The following is a 21,750-nucleotide window of genomic DNA, read 5'->3' as shown; positions in this document are numbered from 1 at the left end:
TAATTCTCTTGTACCATCCTACCTACCCACCCAGTCTGTGTACCTGGCGGGGGAGGAGAAGGAACATAGCTAGAAAAAGTTGGAGTATGAAGAGCTTTCCACATTTTATGGCTGGAGAGACTGAGACTCTTTTCAAGGTCACACAACAGTTCACAGAAGACCTGGGATTAGAATCTGAATTTACTTCTCTGGGCCCTGCTGTTAAAAGGAGTTAGGAGGGGATTTCCTGACAGTCCAGTGGTTTAGATTTCACACTCTTACTACCATCGCCTGGGTTCAATCCCTGGTTGAGAAACTAAGATCTCTCAAGCTGGGTGATACAGCCACTCACAAAAAAAGTTAGGCTAGGTGGTCTGTAAGTGAGTGAGTGAATGAAGGTCAGTTAGTCATGTCTGAGTCTTTGTGACCCCATGGACTGTAGCCCACCAGGCTCCTCTGTCTATGGAATTCTTCAGGCAAGAATACAGGAGTGGGTTACCATTGCCTCCTCCAGGGGATCTTCCTGACCCAAGGAACAAACCCAGGTCTCCTGCATTGTAGGCAGATTCTTTACCCTCTGAGCCATCAGGGGAGCTCCTAGATGGTCTCCAAGAACCCTTCCAAATGTCATGGGTAATGATTGTTACTTTTATTTTTTCCGGTGACATTTAACTGAGTGTCTAAGTGCCAGGCACTGTTCTAGGAACTGGAAAATTCATTGAGAACAAGAAAGACATGTGTATGGTGTCCCAGAGCCTACTGTGTGGTGCTTACACCACTCGGAGACAGGGCTCTGCTGAGGCTTAAAACAGGTCACTGGGAGATACAGAGTTCATGCTCTCCATCTAGGTTTGGATGTGGAGGTCAGGGAAGGTGCCAGGAAGATGTGATATTTAAAGTGAGACCAAGTATGGCAGAGTCGAAAAGAAAAAGCGTTTAGGGCAGTTGGAACTGCCCCTGTGATGGCCTGAAAGCAAAGCAAGAGCACGTGCCTTGGGAAGAACAGCAAGTGAGTGAATCAGGGCAGGAGTGGGAGGAGGCACGCAGTGAGTGGAGTCTTCAGAGAATTCTAAGTAGGGAAGGACATTATTATAGTTGCATTTTATTACTGATATTTAAAAATATTTTAGTTTTCTTATTACAGAGGTAATGCATGTTGATTATAAAAAATATAAACATACATTACCTAAAAGAAGAAAAACAAAATAAAAACTATAGGGTTTTATTATGAAATGCTGTGTAAGTAGAGAGGGTAAGAGATGTGGAGACTGTCTGACACCCATACGCAACTCATCTCCTCCCAGTGGCCTGGCTCCTCCCCTCTGCATCAATTGATTTTCTTGTCCCTGGTTGGTAAACAGCAGTGGGAAATGCCATTCAGAAGGGATCAATGTAATTGTTGTAATCGACTGAGAGCTAAATGCTGTCTCGCTTACTTGGCCGTACATTCACGTTGGTTGGTATTCAACATGCTGGGCGTCCATGTTCAGGTTCATGGGCAGGAGGAGCAGCATTGGAGTTCTCCACCCGAGAGTCTCAGGTCCTGCCTCCTGTAGTTGGCTTCTAGTCCTCAGACCCTCAAGGTGGCCCATCTTCTAAGTCCGAGAGGGAGGGGCTACCAGAGCTCTGGCTCAGCAGGCTCTAGCATCCACTCTCCAGTCTCGCCTCTGAGATTCCCTGATGGCCTGATTTCTGGAAACTGGGCAGCTTGCATGCTTGTGAGACCAAGGTAGAGCATTAACTCACTCATTCATCTGTCTGTCATTCAAAAACATTTATTGAAGGCTTCCTGTGTGCCACCCCTCTCCCCATCCCTGTTATGTCTAGTTTCACACTCTAACCTCTCCCAGTAACTTCCTCTAAAATTGTAAATTGTGGTGAAATAGGAAGCATGAGGTGCTTTAGTGGGAAAGTGCTAAAAACCTGGTGAGAGTGTTGGTGGGAAGGGGACATGGAGGGCAAGATATGTGCCCACTGCAATCAGAACTCAGAGACATTACCCAAGAGGAGAATGAAGAACCAGATTCTTATGTCTTCCTGCTCTCAAAGGAATGTCTCTTCTCTGAATGAGATGCAACTCAGTAAACACTTATGAGGCCCAGTAGGAAAGCAATGAGCGTGGAGGCTCAGGCTTCTACCCTCATGGAGCTCAGATCACCTAGCCAGCCAGGAGAGGAATGGACACAAATCTAATGTACAAAACTGAATGTGATAATGGTCAGAAAAGGTTCTATTAGATATTGCTGCTATTAGATAAGCAGATGTTAGATATTGCTTTTAGGTTGTTAAGATTACTGCCAGGTGAATCTGGAAGTGATTTTGGAGAGAAGGTAGCATTTGAAATGGCCCCTATCAGGTTGTTCCATCCTCCTGAATTTAGCATCTCTAGATCTGATATTGTTCTGAAATAAGAGTAATACTTGATTTCTGCTGGAAAGGAGGCCAGTAAGGTATGAGGAGGAAGGACAGGGGTGAGGAGTACAGACGCAGAGCAGGACCCGATGTGAGGGACCGAGGGCTGCAGTCTTGGTGTATATAGGATTATGGTTTGTAGAGTTGGAGTGTCAGAGGAATTTCATGTGGAAGGAATAGCATAAGCAAAGGTGTGTAGGCAGGGGCATTTACACAATTTAGTTTAGCTCAACCATCAGCTGCATAAGTAATAAAATGTCTCTCTTACTGAGGACCTACTATGTACCAGGCATTTTGCTAAGCATGCCACAAATTGCATCTCACTTTATCTTAAAAAAAATCCTGTCATTATAGGTATTTTCACCTTAATTTTATAGTTGAAGGCTCAGGAAGATTAGGTATTTAGTCCAAATTCACATAGTAAATAGTGAGGTTGAAATATGGTTTGTCTGATTATATAAAGCACGTTCTCTCAATCACTCTGCTGTGTTGAGGCGGTAGAATGGATTGATTTGAGACTGTGGGTATCCTTAACTATGAAACCAAAGTATTTGGATCTTATTCTGTAGCCAGTGGGGTACTACTGAAGTTTTAGCAGCGGAGCAAGAGCACAGTGTGACTTCAGAAAGATCAGTGTGGCAGGCATGACCATGAAGTGTTGAGGTGAGAGAAAGCAGGTCCGGGGAGACCTGCTTTGAGGCCATTGTGACAGTTCAGTGAAAGAGAAGGAGGAGCTAAACTAAGATAGAAGGGATGGACAGTGGGACACAGGAGAGAATTATTGCTCTCTGTCATCACTGTCATCTTCTCCCTCAAATATTACATGTAGACTTCTGTCTCAACTCCTTCATTTTACAGATGGCCCAGAGAGGGAAAGAGACTTTTCCTGGGCCACACAGCAATCCAGCGTGAGACTTTCATACAGAAATCTTGCCCTACTCCATTGCTTTTCCTAACCACTTGTAGAACTTTGAGAGCAGGAGGAGGAGAACCAAGGTGAATCTGCCATCAGGAAGGCTCTGCTCTCTTAGAGAAACTCTGAGAAACTCTGACTGGGTTTGGGATAAGATGCCTGAGAACTGGACCTGTCTGCTAAGAGCTGGGGAACAGGGGCAGTGAGAGGAAAGGGTCCAGGCTTGATTCTGAGCTGCTGCTGCTCTTCAAGCTTTCCAGACCTCCGAGATGCACTGTGGCACTGGAGTCATAGACGTTGCCCCAAAGGTGAGGAGGGTCAGCCCCAGTCTGTTCACAGTCCTGTGAGAGTGTAGCGCTGACGCACCAGCACGTTCAGAGTTTACTGAGTCCCGACTGAGTGCCAGGCATAGTGCTAAGTGCTTGAATGAACCCTCTCCCCAGATTCTCACAGGGACACTGTTTTATGGATAAATTGAGCCTGGGAATTCTTAATGCTTTGTCTAAAGTTAGTGATGGGCTTCTCTGGTAGCTCAGTGGTAAAGAATCTGCCTGCCAATGCAGGAGATGTGAGTTCGATCCCTGGTTGGGAAGATTCTCTGGAGAAGAAAATGGCAACCCACTCCAGTATTCTTGCCTGGGAAATCTCATGGACAAAGGAGCCTGGCAGGCTACAGTCCTTGGGGTCGCAAAAGAGTCGGACAAGACTGAGTGACTAAACAACAAATGAAGGCACATAGAGGTTAAAGTGCTTTTCCTGACATCACACAGCTAGTAAGTGGCAAAGCTGAAATTTGAACCCAGGATGTTAATGCCAGAGCCCAAGCACTTAGCCACTAGACCACACCACCCAGGATCTCCCAGTTTTGTACGGAGCCACAGTTTTGTGATACCTCAGTGCCATCAGCGACTGCCTCTGGCTGTTGTTATGTACCTGTGGGTTTGTGGAGACCCACAATTAGCAGGAAGTATTGAAAAAGGGTGAGGGTCTAAACACTTTTGCCCCAGGTCCAGCAGGTAATACTCCTACCTTGTTCCTGGTTTGCCCCTTGGGTCCGACCCTTTGTCTGCTCTACACTCAGGTTCAGAGCTGGCAGAGCCCCTATACCTGACATTGCCTCTTGGGCTCCAGGTGCCTACTCCTTCCTTTCCTAAGTCATTACCCTGCCTGGAGAATTCTCGTTTGGATCACACACAATCAGGACTGCATTTGTTGTGAGGAGCTGTAGGTGGTTTGGACCAGTGGAGCGGAGCCTCTTCGTCTGTCTTTAGGGGATCACTAAAGCCCAGCAGGAGTTTAATAATTACATAAAAATGCTAATAGCAGCTACTTTTATTGGGTGTCTAACATTTGCTAGAACTTTATATGCGTTGTGTTTCTAAACTCTTTATCTACCTAGAACACTGGATATTATTATACTCATTTCACAGGGGAGGAAACTGGAATTCAGAGAGGTTAAACGCTTGTAGGTGCTAGAGCAGGAATAAGAATCCAGGAATGTCTGGCTCCCAATTTCATATTCTCTTGACAATTACATGCTGCCTGTCTATTTTCTTTTTTTATCTTTGAAAACCGAGTTCCTAGATAGAGAGGTGAAAGCAGCATAGTAGACATACTGTACTTGGACCTCACTGAGCTCCTGTGACAGATTGGCTCATACATATCCTCATAGTCAGTATCAGGTGGAGAACTTTGGATTGTAATACAAGCTGAGATGGATTCATAACTGGTTGCCAAAGGATGCAAATTGAAGGGTGACTATTCACTTGAAAAGAGGAAAGAGGACAATATCGCAGTTGTTTAGTCGCGAAGTTGTGTCCGACTCTTTGTGACCCCATGGACAGCAGCACGCCAGGCTCCTTTGTCCATGGCATTTCCCAGGCAAGAATATTGTAGTGGGTTTCCATTTCCTTTTCCAAGAAATCTTCCTGACCCAGGGATTGAACCCGCGTCTCCTGCATTATCAGGCAGATTCTTTACCACTGAGCCACCAGGGAAGCCCAATATTGGCAGTACAGGGCATAAAAGTGAGCTGTGCCACTAGAAAACTTGGAAATATAGGAAATAAGGTTGACCTCTGAGAGTTAAACTAACAGCAGAGATGAACACGCAGCAGAGAACTTCGGCAAGGCTCAGCACCAATCACGATGACCCATGTGTAATCTCAGTGATTTATAACAGGCCTCTGCTTGTAATTTAATCAGTGGAACCCTAATTTATTGTATCATGTCTTGTTTAGAGAACTATTATATAAACATATTGAAGATATTCATTCAGTGGCACAAGAAAGGGCAGTTTGAGGATCAGGGATTTGGTGATTGGTAAATTAGCATCATCTGGAGGGTGGGGTCACCCTGTTTGGGGGAACACCAATTTTTTCATCACTAAAAAGTTGTTTTTATTTTTTTAAGAAATATTTATTTATTTATTTGGCTGCATCAGCTGTTAGTTGCGGAATCTTTTGTTATAGTGCACGGGCTTCTCTCTAATTGTGGTATGTGGGCTCAGTAGTTGTGGTATGCAGGCTTAGTTGCCCCAAGGCATGTGGGATCTCAGTTCCCTGACCAGGGATCAAACCCATGTCCTCTGCATTGAAAGGCAGGTTCTTAACCACTGGACCACCAGGGAAGTCCCTGAAAAGAGAGTTTCTATGTGGTGAGACACGGATGGTATCTTAGACCTGTCTCTGGCCCAGATGAAATTTCCTCAAAACCTTCTTTTCCTCCAGTTCAGTATGTCAAGAGCAACTTTTGATGTGCTTTCTTGGTCCTGGGAGAGGGGTAAGAGAGTGCTTTCATGGAGGACACGCTCATGCTATTATTGGAATGGGAAGTCCCATCATAAATTAAAATGACTTGGTGGTCTTGTTTACCCACTTCAGTCTTTCATGGGTTTGGTTGTCATTAGTCAGCCTTCCTGAATCTGACCTGATGGAATGCCAACCCTATGCTGCTGTAAATTCAAGACCGTGATGCCTCCCTTGGTGGAGCCTTGGAGACAGCCACCCAGCAGACCATACCAAGACTAGCTATAACCTGTCTTCTGCCTTGAACAGACTCTAAAAGCAAATGGGAGGCCTTTCCTCTTGGCTTCCTCTCAGTCTTCAGTTTACCAAGGTTTTGTGGAGTGTTGAGCTGTGTCTAAATGGATGACATTTACTGGACTTTTTCTTGGATTTCCTGGACTCCAGAGTGTAAGTGACCTAGCCTTGGCTGTGTAGACAGACTGAAAGTGTGATGGAAAAAGCAACAAACAAGGATCTTATCCACAATGCCAACCAACCTCACACAATACTCAGAACTGACCTGACAAGAAATGTGTGACTTGTGTGTATATATATAGAAGTTATGCATATATATATATATATGTGACAAAATGATTCTAAAACTTTACTGAAAGGCATAACGGAATATCTCTATAAATGGAGAGACATATCACATTCATACAGTATTGTTAAGATGTCAGCTCGCTGCAAATGAATCTATACATTCATTGCAATCCCAATTAAAATCTAAGGCAATTTCTATAGGATCAACAAATGGATTCTACAGTTCATATGAAAAAGAAAATAGACTAGAAATGACAATAAAACCTTATAAAGGAGGAACAACAGAGGATTTTTTTCTCCTGGACATATAAAACAGAGCAATGGGACAATAAATTGAGACTATTTATACACACAGCTGTTTCTGTAGCACACCATATATATAGGCTTCCCAGTTGCCTCAGTGGGTAAAGAATCCACCTGCAGTGCAGGAGACACAGGAGATGAGGGTTTGATCCCTGGGTCAGGAAGATCCCCTGGAGGAGGAAATGGCCTTTAAATACAGCATTTCTAATCAGTGGAGAAATAACGGCTACTAAGTATAATGCTGGAAAATTATCTAATCAGAGAAAAATAGAGTTTTAAACCATCATCAACTACTTTACAGCAAACTAAACTCCAAATGGGTTATGGAGGTACATATAAAAGAGGGAACTTATAATGTTATTCAAATTGTGCAGATGCTCAGTTGCTCAGTTGTGTCCAACTCTGTGACCCCGTGGACTGTAGCCCACTAGGCTCCTCTGTCCATGGGATTCTTCAGCAAGAATACTGGAGTGGTTGCCATTCACTTCTCCAGGGACTGATCTTCCCAACCCAGGGATCGAGCCTGTGTCTCCTGTGTTTCCTGCATTGGCAGGTGGATTCTTTACCACTGAGCCAACTGGGAAGCCATTATTCAAATTGCCCACTATGTAAAAACAGGCAAGCAAAAAAGCAAAGATAGCTAATGGGAGGCTGCTGGATAGCTCAGCTCATTGTTTCATGATGACCTATGGGGTGGAATGGGTAGGGGGTGAGAGGGAGACTCAAGAGGGAGGGAATACATGTGTGCATGGTATACAGAAGAACCTAACACAACATTGTAAAGCAACTATATACTTAAAAAAAAAAAGAGATGTGGGGGAAAAAAAAGATTCAGCTTAAGAATGAACTGTGGTATGTAGCCGCTGCTAAAAAACGATGCTTTGAAGCCCACTAACCCAGAGTATGGAGGGGCACGGTCCCAGTGCACTCCTCTCTGAGCATTCCTCCGGGCCTGGGTTCATTTCTTGGCCTTTTGGCTCAAGATGGAAACTGACATGTTGGCTGTACTGGGAGAGCACCCTGGAGGCAAAGAGACTGAGAACCAGAGAGAATGACTGAGGGAGCCCGGTGTGGGGAGGGAGTGAGGGGACTGACCTCAGTTTTTGGAAGGGCTGTAAGGTGCATAGATTGGTTCTCTGTGGCCCCAGCATCAGATTGAAAGCCCTGGGCAAACGGAGATGTAAGAGGTGTACCAAGATGAAATGGGCTGCCTTGGGAGGTGCAGGGGTTCCCATCACTGGACGTGTGCAAGCTGAAACCACAATGTTTGTGGCAGAGATTCTGAAAACAGATGGGGGTTCAACTGGAGAACCTTCAAGGTTAGTTCTCTCCCCAAATATTGACTGAGCTCCTCTGGTTCAGGCAACATGTTGGGTACTGGAAATATAGGGATGATTGAGAGAGGCAGGGTCCCCACTCTCAGTAAGAAAGCAAACAAAATCACAAACTAACAAGCAAACTGTTACTTTTTAGATATAACTCTGAAGATAATAGAACATGAAGTGAAAGTGACTGGAATGGGGGACATTTTTAGATAGGGAGTTGGGAAGGACCTCTGAAAAGATATCTGAGCTGAGACCTGAAAGATGAGAGTCATTCATGCAAATATTTTTCTGGACAGAAGGAGCAGAACGTAGTAAAAGGATTAAGAAGCTGTTGTAGAATTTGAAGCAGAGTGCAGTGATCTGATTTAGGGTTTAAAAGGCTCCCTCTTGGTTCTATGGGAAGTGGTGAGGATGGGAAGAAAGGAGGCAGGGAGGCCAGTTAAGAGGCCATTTTAGTCAAGCAGGAGAGAGATGGTGCCAAGCTGAACTAGAGTTGACAGCAGCAGAGTTGGAAAGAAGTAGATGGACTTAAGTTTTATCTTATATGATTCAAAATCAATTCATTCAGTCAACTGATCCCAATTCAATTCAATCAGTTGATTCAATTTAGTCAATCGATCCCAGAAGTAGGCTGGCACTGAGAAGTGACTGTTTCCTAAACAATGTGTTAACTTTTATGGTTAGACATAAGGACATTTAATCTCCTTACATGGAAGCTGTCTTCATACACCTTGAATGGATGGCCAAGACCTTTTGAGATACCCGTTCTGATAGAATTGCACAAATCCTACTTGTTATCCAAATATGAGTGCAGAAGACCAGGACAAGCTCATGTCTTCCCATGACCCTTCCTCCCTTTGGCATGGTAGCCTCTCCTCTTACCCCATAACTAGTGAGGATGTTTATTGGCTGGAAAAGTTTGGGTGAATTAAGTCTCTCTGAGCTTCAGTTTCCTCATCTATAAAGTGGAGTTTTTGGGTTATATGAAATAATCTCCATAATTTGCTAACCACAGATGCCTGATTTTTAGAAAAGTGCCCAATTAATGACCACCACCACCACCACCTCACCTTTTTCCACAGCAAGCTTTGTGAAAGAATTATCTTCCCCGTGTCTTCTCATATTTTTGTCTTTTGCTTTCTTCATGTCCTTGAATTGCATTCCCTACCTTCATACATGCTTCCCTCCTCTCACATCCCATTGCCAAATCCACTGAATATGGTTCTCTTTTCTTAGCTGACATGTCTCCTCTTTTAATGCTGTTGAACCCACACACCAGTTTTTAAACCCCTTCTCTTTGGGTTCTTCCACTAAGCCCTTCTCTCCTGAAAGGTTTTAATATGGAGAGGCTCATGATCAGACTTCTACTCCAAAAAAAAAAAAAAAAGAAAAGCTGCTCAAAGCCACACCACAGCATTTTCACAGCACCTGGCACATCGTACATGCTCCGTAAGCGTGCCCTAACTTCGCTGCTGGTTGCGGCCGTTCTCCGTGTTCCAGCAGCGTCCTGAGCGCACCTCTGCAATCTCACCCACCACACTGTGGTCTTGTCTCTGGTTTCCTTTCTCTAGGAGACTCCTTAAAAGCAGGGCCCTACTGGTCACAGATGTCTGGTGTCTGTTTCCTTATGGGAGGATTATAGTCTTTTTCAGATAGGGCCATGAGGCTTTCCTTAGTGAGTGAAATGTGAGCAGAGGTGGTAGATGCCACTGCTGGTGGAAAGCATTAACTTGCCATTGTGCCACCGTTGAGTGCCTTCTTTGCACAGCAAGTGTGAAACCATGTGTCAACGTGGAAATGCAAGGCTCAGCCATGACATGGAGGACAGTAGTCCTGGCGGGTCCCCCACATCTGTGGCAGACTTTAGAAGAAGGATGTATCAGTCTTTGTGGTTTTAAGTCTCTAGGGTTTTGGGTGGTGTTTGTTGGTACAGGAAAACCTAGCCTAATGTGAGTAAAGCTGATCTATATCCCTTGAGCCTATGTAATGCTGTCTTCAGTACATTCAGTATAGGACCTTAAAAATGGAGGTGGAAACAATAAATGAATAAATAGGGAACAGAAGGGGGGAAAAAACCCTTAGGCTTATGTATTGGTGACTGTGGCTGATTATTTTAGTAGTTAATAATCTGTTACATTTCTGTAGCATTCATAAAGGACTTTCATATCCATTTATTGTGTATTCCTACACTCCATTCCTAGAGCCAGGTGCCAAGGGAGAAGTGAGTCTCAGTGGTATTAGATGGTGGCAGAGCTAGAGCTCAAACACTGGGCTTTTGTTTCCTGGTTCAGGGCTCTTTCGAATTCTCCCCTAATATCTACAAATAAGGCCAGGCATGTGGGCTCTAGTTGGCTAGGTTGTCACCTATCACCAGGGGTCCTGGCCACAGTGAGCCTGTCTCTATGCCAGGCTAGCCCAACCCTTGGCAAGAGAGGCTGGAGCACACGTGCTTATCATGGAAATGCCAGGATTCGTGCCCAAAGGACGTCAGTAGCCACACACGCACATTCTCTCTCTCTCTCTCTCACATCTGTTGACATTGAGTTCCACTTGAATTACAGCTGTCTGTGTGTCCCCATGTGTGCACACTGTATAGTCACACTCATACCCACATGCAGATACACATTTAAATATTCTTTCATTTATTCACATCTTTTTGTATGTACATACATTCACACATACACACACACAGTTCATATTTGAGTGATGGCTCAATGATACATACTTAAATGCATGCATCTATATTCAAAAATATCCACACACAGTTACGTAACTGAAAATAATACCCTTCTGTGTTTTCACTCTTAACCACTTTCACATATTATTACATGTACATGCAGATACATGCACATCCTCATTACACACATTCACATGTGCGATTATAACCATAGAAGTGTACCTACTTATGTTCATATCCATACGTCATCAGACACTTTTCTCTCTGAGGTTACCTGTCTATATGGGCTTTTTTGGTGGCTCAGACAGTAAAGAATCTGCCTGTAATGCAGGAGACCTGGGTTTGATCCCTGGGTCAGGAAGATCCCCTAGAGAAAGAAATGGCAACCCACTCCAGTATTCTTGCCTGGAGAGTTCTATTGACAGAGGAGCCTGGCAGGCTATAGTCCATGGTGTCGAAAAGAGTAGGACACAACTGAGGGACTAACACTACCTGTCTAAATATATTCAAACTAGTGGGCACAGGTACACAGGCCCATGTGTGCATTTGCACAAACATATGGTCCCTCAATAAACACATACATGCAGATCCTCCAATGACATACAGATGCTGCAGAGCACGCACTGATGCGCCCCTGTAGGCATGTGTGGTCGGACAAGCTACCGGGTCCCGTTGAGGTCTTAGGTCCACATTGTTGTCTTATAGAGTGCTGGAGGTACTGCTGTAGACCAGCACCCCCCTTCCCTTTCTCCTTCCTCCTTTCCTGTCCCAACTTCTACTTTCATCTTTTTGCACAGACTCAGAATCACTCCAAAGGTCGAATGAAGGTCAGCCAGCCTCAGCACTTCCCCCATCAGGAATGGATGGAGATCCCTGTTACTTTGCTGTCTGCCTGCCTACTCTCAGCTCTGGTGAATAAAGCTGGGCCCTGGGAGGCAGACAGTCAGGCCTGGGGACTCCAGCTGGTTATAGAGCTGCTCTGCACTCCTGCAGCTCTTAGAGAACAGACACAGCCTGGAAAGTTTCTGACATTGGGACTGTGACCATATTACCAAGGACCCAGGGTACACGACCAGTTCATTGCATGGTTGGTGAGGCTGAGCCCTGGGCTGGAAGTACGGGGGCCTGGGCATGTCTGTTCAGTGAAGTTCCCTTTCAGCTCTGACTTCCTTATGATGAAGAAAAAACAAGCAAGGGCTGGATAATCCCAAATATCCAGACATTAAGTGCTCATATTTGGCTCAGGAGAACATGGGGTTTGGGGTGATATCTGACTTCAATTCCTACTTCTGCCACCTATTAGCTGTGTGTCCTTATGCAAGCGACCTAACCTTTTTGAGCCTAAGTTTTCTTCTCAGTAAAACTCAGCAGTGGCTACAGCACTGGAAAAGGTCAATTTTCATTCTAATCCCAAAGAAGGGCAATGTCAAAGAATGTTCAAACTACCACACAATTGCACTCATTTCACTTGCTAGCAAGATTATGCTCAAAATCCTTCCAGCTAGTCTTCAGCAATACATGAACTGAGAACTTCCAGATGTACAAGTGGATTTAGAAAAGGCAGAGGAACCAGAGATCAAATTTCTAGCATTTGTTGGATTGTAGAGAAAACAAGGGAATTCCAGGAAAACATCTACTTCTGCTTTATTGATTACGCTCAAGCCTTTGATTGTGTGGATCACAACAAACTGTGAAAAATTCCTAAAGAGCTGTGAATACCAGACAACCTTATCTGCCTTCTGAGAAATCTGTAGAACCAGACATGGAACAATAGACTGGTTCAAAATTGGGAAAGGGGTATGTCAAGGTTGTATATTGTTACCCTACTTATTTAACTTCTGTGCCGAGTACATCATGTGAAATGCCAGACTGGATGAATCCCAAGCTGGAATCAAGATTGGTGGGAGAAATATCAACAACCTCAGGTATGTAGATATGGGCTTTCCCAGTGGCTCAAATGGTAAAGAATCTACCTGCAATGCAGGAAACCTGGGTTTGATCCCTGGGTCAGGAAGATCTCCTGGAGAAGGAAATAGCCACCCACTCCAGTATTCTTCCCTGGCAGGCTATAGTCCATGGGGTCACAAAGAGTCAGGCACAACTGAGCGACTAACATTTTCAGATATGCAGATGATACCACTCTAATGGCATAAAGTGAAGAGGAACTAAAGAGCATCTTGATGAAGGTGGAAGAGGAGAGTTAAAAAGCTGGCCTAAAACTCAAAATTCAAAAAACTAGGATCATAGCATCTGGTACCATCACTTCATGGCAAATAGAAGGGGAAAAAGTAGAAGCAGTGACAGATTTTATTTTGCTGGGCTCCAGAATCACTGCAGATGGTGACTGCAGTCATTAAATTAAAAGATACTTGCTCCTTGGAAAGAAAACGATGGCAAACCTAGACAGCGTGTTACAAAGCAGAGATATCACTTTGCCAACAAAGGTCCATATAATCAAAAAGCTATAATTTTTCCAGTACTCATATATGGATGTGACAGTTGAACCATAAAGAAGGCTGAGTGCCAACAAATTGATGCTTTTGAGTTGTGGTGCTGGAGAAGACTCTGGAGAGTCCCTTGGACTGCAAGAAGATCAAACCAGTCAATCTTAAGGAAATCAACCCTTAATATTTATTGAAAGGATTGATACTGAAGCTTCAATACTTTGGCCACCTGATGTGAAGAGCTGACCCATTGGAAAAGACCCTAATGCTGGGAAAGATTGAGGGCAGGAGGAAAAGCGGGTAGCAGAATATCAGATGGTTAGATAGCATCACCAACTCAGTGGACATGAATTTGAGCAAACTCCAGGAGATAGTGGAGGACAAGAGTAGCCTGGTGTGCTACAGACTATGAGATCACAGAGTTGGACATGACTTAGCGACTAAACAACAACAAAAATGGAGATAACATGTCCTGCCTCATGGGGGGTGTTGTGAGGTATAAATAAGATGATACACATGGAAGTGCTCTGCATAATCCTGACACACAGTAGCATTTAATGTGTGGTTGTTGCCCTTTTTAGTGTTCCATATTAATACAAGTCTACAGTCTTGCTTTTGAATGCAATCTTGTTTTCTAAGCATATTCTGAGTGACAAGGAAAGAGGCTTGAATGGGAAAGTGATCCAGAGGGTTTGGTTGGTGGGATCTAGGGGAGAAAGAAGCTGCAGGGGAGTGGTGCTCTTGGCCATTGCAAGGAGGCCTGGACCTGGGTTTCCGTCACACCCAGTGTATGCTGTGTGACCTTGCTCAGGCTTTGTCACCACTCTAGACACTGGATTCTCTTTCGGTAAAATAAAGACTGACTTAGTTTCTTAGCAGTTTTTCTACCTCTGAGATTTTAGGTTTTCTCCTGAATTATCTGCAATGTAAATTAAACACATATTGATAATTAAGAACCCCATGGGGGAAAAAAAAATCACAGTATTATTGAATGTGGAAGCCAGAAAATGACAACTCTACTTTGGATTAACTTTAGTTAATAAAGAGAAAACTGTGTCAGCTGTGGCCCATTCCCAAAGAAGCACCTCATTGCCAGCCCTTCATGTTCTGTCTATACATTATTTATCTCCACTCCAGGCAGCCACCTCCCTGGGCTCCTCCCCTCATTGGTTACCTCCATTTTCAGTACTATTTTCTCCTGAGCCATGCTGAGCCTGGCATGATTTGAGGTTGGGTTTCCACTTTGGATAACACTTAGGTTGTTGCTTAAGTGTGTTTGTGGGCCTGAGGTCCCTCAACTTCCCATGTCTGTACTCTTCAGTCATTTTGCCTTTTTGCATGTCCTTTTCTTGGGGATGGTTTCCTGGCAGTTATGAGAATTGGACCCTAATTCCTGCTCGGTCACTAACTAGTTCTGGGATGGGGGTGTCTCTGAATCTCCATTTCCTCAGCCATACACTGGGGAGCATTGTGTCTGCCAAGTCTGCTTTATAGAGTGGTTTTCAGAGCAAGTATTTGGTGAAGGAATGAAGTGAGAGAATGAATGTGAAAGCTGTTGAAAATTTGGAGTGGCATCTGAAAATAATAACTACCATTCATTGTGTGCGTACTTTGTGTCTGACCCTGTGCTCAGCACTTCCATGCCTTATCTCCCGATCCTCACAACAGTCCCAGGCGGGTGCTCTTGGTCCCCTGCTCTGCAAAGGAGGAGGCTGACTTAGGCTACCTCATGCATGGTCACAGACCTGAGTCTCAGATTTTGTCCGGGCATGGAAGTCTATGTCCTAATTGCTATACTGTCTCTGCAGAAAGCATATGTAGCAGGAATAAAGTCTGAAGAGGTAGACAGGATATACTGGAGAAGGGAAAACTAAGGCTCGGAGAAGTCAAGGAATTGCTCAGGATCACACAACTAATCTGGGGTGACTTTGGGGCTTCAGTGCCCAGAGCCCCCATCATTGCCCCCATCGTTCTCATCATCATCATTGGAAACATTAAGAGCACTTACAAAGCATTTACTCTGAGAAATGCTTTCCTGCTTATAATTTCCATCCATAATAACTTCAGGAGGCAAAAAAATTAACTTGGTGAAGTAGTATGAAATTAATCACCTCTGGGATTTTACAGACAACGAAGTTGAGGCTTAAAGATAACAAAGCAAATCAGCCTCTTACATAAAGTGAGTGAATCCAGGTTTCCTTCAGAGTTTCAGCTTTTAACCACCATGCAAAACAAGGGCAAACCACTACTCCATTAGTAATCTGTAATAAGGAAATAGATTTCTGTGCGACCGTTATAGGAAAGCAGGGGTGGGGTTGGAGTGCAGATACGTACACCTGTCTCAAATAACCAAGTTCCTTACATAATGGGGTCATATGTAAACTGTGACTTGGTTTGATAACTCTCTACCATTTTGGAAGAAGAGTGGAAGTTTCAACATTTGTCACATGCACAATGAATGATGCAGATGTCCATGCCTGTCTGGTCTGGAGGGAGAAGAACAGCAGATGGGTTCACTAGTAACTCTGAGAAGGCATCCGTTCACAGGGTGGAATGACTTGGCTTTTGGACCAGGAGGTCCAGTGAAAAGCAGCCATGTTTGTTCTAGTTGATAGGCGGGACAATCTCCCCATGGAGATAAAAGGCCTGTTAGTTTTAGGGACTTTGATTGCTTGATTTGACCATATTAAAACAGACCTCTCTGCAAAAGGATAGATTTTGGACTTTTTGCCCCATGACGTTCAGAACTCAGCAATTTTTGCCAATCTGGGACTAAAAGGTTAGATCTAATTGGCATAAATATTTCAGACCAAATCATGGTTTGAATCAATAGACAATATATCAGATTTGGCTTACTTATTTAAAAAAAATTACTGAGTACCTGTTATTAAATCACTGTGCCAGGTGCTAAGGTTACCACAGGAAAGGAGACAAGATTCTGGCCCCCAGAGAACTGAATTACATTACAGTGAGAGGAGGGACCCATGGGCAGACTGTGAGAGTGTGAGAAGGCATGGCCAGTGCGTTCAGTGGGGATCGTAGCACTCGTCGTGAGAATGGGTAGAAGGAACCCGTCCTAGCATTAGGTCAAGTGCACATATGAGCTTATACATGTGTACATGTGTGTTAGAGTGTGAAGACTTCCTGTGGAGGTCATCCTAAGCAGAGAGTTAAGGGAATCTGAGGGTTGGCAATGGAAAGGAAGCTGGAGTGGGGGCCCTGGGCAGAGGCCTCTGCAGCATCAAGAGAAGGCTGGAAACAGAGAGCAAGCACCTCCCAGGTGGAGAAGGCTGAGCAATTCCATTCATCCAGAATGGGAAGTGAGAGGGAAGAGATGCAGCCAGCCAGAATCAGAGGGGTCTTGCAAGCTTGATGCTGAAGGTGAGGGGCTACAGGGGAGTTGTTAAAGCAGGGGACCGGTGTGGTTAGGTATGTATCTTACAAAGACCACAGTGTGAGGAAGAATAGATTGGAGGGGGCAAGATGCAAGTTGGGGACACTTTGCAGTAATGTGAGCAAGGCACCGTGGCAGCCTGAGCTAGACTAGGGGCAGGTGGGCATCCGGGGATGGATGGTTTAGAGGATTTGAAGGCAGTAACATCTATAGGACTTGGTGACTGACGGACTGCTTCTCATTCTGCTCATAGAGAGTTGATTTGAGGCCGTTTTAATTGTTTTCTCACAAGCTAGATTGCGCCCTTCAAAACAAATACAATTGATTTTTTGTTTTCAAGCATTGAGAAAAGTATTTTAAAGTAGCATTACATTCATTTATAATTATTAACATAAGATTTACTCCTTGCAGAAATTAGAAAAATATAAAAGTACTGAAGGATATGAAATCCTCCATAAGACTATGATTCAGGGATAATTGCTATTAACATTTGGTTATTTTTTCCTTCTAGAATTTTTTCTACTATAACAGGTTTATTTTAAAATTTTCACTGTGGGAATTTTTAAATATATACAAACATAGAAGAATCAACCAAGTATACCCATCTCAACTTGTATAACCCGTCTTTTGCTATTCCGCAGCTGAATTTTAAACTTACAAGCAGGTCTTTATATTTTCTTTTAATCTAAAACTTTCACCTCTTGATAGAATTTTGCTTTTGTAATCCCAAGTGTTTAGTATGTGCTAGTCCCCTAGCTCCTTGCCATTTTCCGATATATGTCTTCACTCAAAACATTGAACAGGACAGTAAAAAATGTCCAAATCCCATGAAGCCCTGAAAAACACCAGATTTCCCACCTCCTTGAGCAAGACCAGTACAGAGGGTAAATATTTCAGGGGGAGAGATCTCCCAGGCAGTAAGTAACAGCCTGTGTTTTGACTCACTCACCATAGTTGTCTCAGCAATGGAACCGAAGCTGTTGATGAAAATGTTGCAGCTGACATTCACTGGGGGACCTGCCAATTAAGAGAGATTCCTGCTTAGCTCCATGGCCATGAAAAAAACCCCCCGGATGAGACCCATTCATGAAATGCTGAATTTGGGAATAGATCCCCTTCGGTGGAGGAGACCCTTACTTGTCCTCCACCCCACTCTCAGGCAGCAGGGACTCGTAGCCACATCGTTATGCCAGCTTCCCGGGTCCCCAAGTGAGCACCAGGTACAGAACACGAGAGGCTGAGATGTACTTTCATTAACACAGGATGATTCATCATCCTGCCATATGGTTGAAATGCCTTCCCCAAACCCCACTGGCTGCCTTCTAATTTGTGGCCGAAATGTATTTACAGCTACAACATTTGGAGGCCATCTTGGGAATTGCAAGAAACAGCAAGTTCCTTGCCTTGAACTTCTGAACCAAGAATGATTGTCTGAAAGGGCGTTGATGGGAATTACCAGCTGAGGAATCCAGAGGGAACCTCAAGGGAAGTCCGTAAGTCTTTGGTAAATACTTTCCAGGCAAGCTTTTTGAATCCTACTGCAAGGGTAGGAAAGAAGAGGAGGATTATTTGCCCTTTGGAATCTCGTTGCTAGCAGGACCTCTGTGCAACTGAAGCCCAGTCTCTTCGTTTTGTACAATCAGTTACCATTCACTGAGCAGGGTTTGCTGTTGCACTGAGAGTGTTACTAATGTTATCTCATTCTATCCTCTCAGTAGCTCCATGAGAAGACACGGTTATTCCCAATATTTTACGATGTGGAAGCAGGCTCAGAGAGGCTGTTTGTCCATGGCCACACAGCTAGTAAATAAATGGTCAAGCCCGAGTTCAGATTGGTCGAATTCTGAAGCTAGTGGTTTTAATGACTATACTTTTGGAGAGAGGTTCAGAGAAAGGAAGGGGCATGCTCAAGGTCATAATGTGGCAAAATCCAGGATTTTAAGCACTGGGTTTCCACTCATGCTGGCAAGAGGGCCAACATAAAATAACCAGGAAATAATGTGAGGCCGTGGGTAAAAGTTATATAAGGAGTAAGAGTCCAGGTGTGAGAGAGGTTCTGAAGAGCGAGGCATTAGGGAAGCCCTTGTGAAGGTGATGGTGACCTTGAGCTGACTTTGAAGGGGGCTCAGACTTGGATAATAGGTTATAATCCTTCACTTGAAGATGGCAACATGCCATTTGTGAATTTTTTCCAGGTCCACTTTCTAGTTGATCCCCATGAGGTCCTGAGGTAGGCAGGGCAAAATTATTGTTGCTAGGTCCCTCTAGCAATGAGATTCCCAGCTTCACAGTAGAGCACAGAGAACTTTAGTAGCTCACCTGGGCTTCTGTACCCAGCAAGTGGTGGAGCCAGGACTTGAATCCAAGTTTTCTCATACCCACTCCTCTGTTCATCTTGAAAAATTAGCCCAAGCATTTCACCCAAACTCAGCCAAGATTCTTTTCTTTTCAGAAATCCTGGGGTATAGAAAGGGACTCAATCCTGCTATGAGAATCCAGGCTTTCCTTCCAAGGGCTTGCCAGGATCCCTGTGTTTGAGACACAGCCCCAAATTCTCACTGGCTCTTTTCTCTGAGGCATGCTCCTTCCCTTTTCTGGGATGCAATTTCCCCATCAACTTGGGAGAGTAGATCTTGATCTGGGCAGTCATTCTCAGCTCCATGGGTTTGGAATTTCCTTATGGAAGCGCCTCAGTTGAATTACAAGCTTACTGTATAGGATTGCAGGGCTGGAGTGTTTTTGAAAGATAACCTAACCAACTGTTTCTCAAAATGAGGTGTAGACGGAGTTGTCTGCCATAGAACCACCTGGGGAACTTGTTAAACTACAGAGTCCTCAGCCCAACCCCAGATCCAGTGAACCCAAATCTGTAGGGATTAGCCCAGAGTTTATTGTTTAATGAGTGGCCTGAGTGATCCTCATGCAGAGTGGGTTTAGGAACCACTGCTACTCATTCAGGGCTGAGTGCTTGATCACCTCTAGCAGTGGAGAACTCATTTCGTCTCGAGCGGCACTTTCCATAGTTGGATAGCTCTGCCTGCTAAAAATTTTTTCCTTATGCTGAGCAGAAATCTGCCTCCTTGGTCACTTGCACCAGAACAAAAGCCCATTAGGGTTTTTTCCCCCCTCATTTAGACTCAGATCCAGGTTTCTCTTTTCATTTAGCCTCATACCATTAAGATGCCCCAAAGAGTTACTGCCTGTGCCTTGAAATGACGTGCGCAGAGTTCCCACCCAGGCCCTGCCAGTGTCTGGTGCTGTTACTCCCATATAAATTAGATCCTGATTTATGTGTGCGAGAGGGCGCCAGCCAAAAGGACCTCATGGGGAGGTGTGGTTCATTGAAATAAATCTGAAATTAAATTATCCTCAAGAAAATTACAATCTGGCTGCCTTTGGCAGCAGTGTAATGTATATATTTCATTAAATATTAAAGTTTAATTTTGGTCTTGTGTGTATGTTTGCATTGGGCTATGCCCTCGATCCTGGGAGCCATTGTGATACACAGAGTCTTAGCGAAGATACAGAATATCAAAGCTGGCAGGGCCTGGTTCTCCTGGATCATTTCACAGATGCAGGAACAGAGGCCCAGAAGTGTCAGATGATTTACTGTGGGTCACAGACATCAGGTAAGTAGCGGGAGGGTTAGAATCCGGTTTTCGAGCTGTCTATTTCAGTGTCACGACTTTCACTGCCACTGTGTTCTGCAGAGCCCACTCTCCCCAGAACCCATATCTTCAGGTGAAACTGTTGAGTGATTCATCACCCTGTGGGGTCCTCAAACAAGGCAGGCCCCTTCCTGTTGTCTTGGGGGTCATAGGGGCCTACTCTGCCTGGCCTTTACAGGAGCTCTGTAGTTTGTGGGGGGCATTTGGGACATGTGAAAGGGGCCATGGGGCTCAGAAGCAGGAGGTACCCTACAATCAATGTTTCAGCCCTCACCACAAGGGAAAGTAGAGATCTTGCTCCTCTTCACCTGGGGTGGGGTTCTAAGAAGATGCGCTTTGCTCAGAGCCCAAGTCAGAGGAGATTATAGGGGGTAGAGATAGAGCAGGGTTGGGAAAGGCCCAAGGGATTGTCTTGTCCTGTAAGTTTTGGGTCCGAGTGTTTGGAATAATGTTTTCAGGGTGGGGAGGGAAAGGGCCCTGATTCAGTGGTTATGTCCACTGCTATGTAAGTAAGTAAATAAATGAATCAGGGAGTAAGCAACTAAATAAATCACAAGCATTAGACAGAATTGAGTCCGAGCAGCTAGCTGGGTTAAAGTCCCCAGTCTTGGCAGCATGACTTGGGTAAGTCACTTAATTGTTCTACCTAGCATATTTTTAGGGTCATTTGCTCATGTGTTCATTTATGATGGGTGTACTGTGGGCCTTCTGTGTGCCAAGTACAGGGGTATGCACAAAGGATAACTAGCACATGAAACTTGGATGCCCCACGTTCAGCAGATGGACAAGACCAAGGCACTTCTACTCAGGCTGGAGTTCTGAAGGAGCCCACGAGGGGGCGCGGGGGGATGGAATTCCTGAAAACTGCGAGGCTGCAGATGCAAACTGGTGGTCGGTTTTCTCTGATGTGTTTGATCTGGCCAATGGTGTTTCCCAATGATATGGTTTAGCTGCCAACTTGGAAGATTTCACATAAACCCCCTGACTTAAGTCTCATCTGGGAAGGCACGCCACCCAGGGCCTGCATTCCTACCTGGCAGGAACTGAGACCTGGCCGCCCTTAGCGGAGCCTGTACTTTCTGGTTCTCTCCGCTTACCCCCATCCTATTTCATTCGTGTGCCATACCTGCTGGGCCCCTCTGGGTGTTTGAGACTGTGACTCTGGTGAAGGGCTTGGGTGCCGACTCACTGTCTTTGAGGGAAGAAAGGTGGTGCTAACAATCCTGGAAGAGAATGGCCTCAGGAGTGAGGTGCTGGGGAGCAAGAGCACCTCGACATCAACAGGTGTGGGAACTGGGCCCCCAAAC

General features: G+C 44.7%; 1 protein-coding gene across 2 annotated transcripts in view; it reads right to left on the bottom strand.

Moving 5' to 3' along the window:
- Positions 1-21,750, bottom strand: part of GLRA1 (glycine receptor alpha 1) — a 90,760-nt gene that overhangs the window by 25,591 nt on the left and 43,419 nt on the right. For both annotated transcript variants that reach the window (XM_043464282.1, XM_043464283.1), the window contains exon 3: positions 17,725-17,792. In XM_043464282.1, coding sequence (XP_043320217.1) covers positions 17,725-17,792 — 68 coding nt within the window. The remainder of the gene's footprint in view (positions 1-17,724; positions 17,793-21,750) is intronic.

This window comes from Cervus canadensis, chromosome 4, assembly GCF_019320065.1.
Source record: "Cervus canadensis isolate Bull #8, Minnesota chromosome 4, ASM1932006v1, whole genome shotgun sequence".
NCBI lineage: Eukaryota > Metazoa > Chordata > Mammalia > Artiodactyla > Cervidae > Cervus > Cervus canadensis.
Note: the sequence above shows the minus strand (reverse complement) of the source record. Positions and strands in the feature narration are given on the sequence as shown.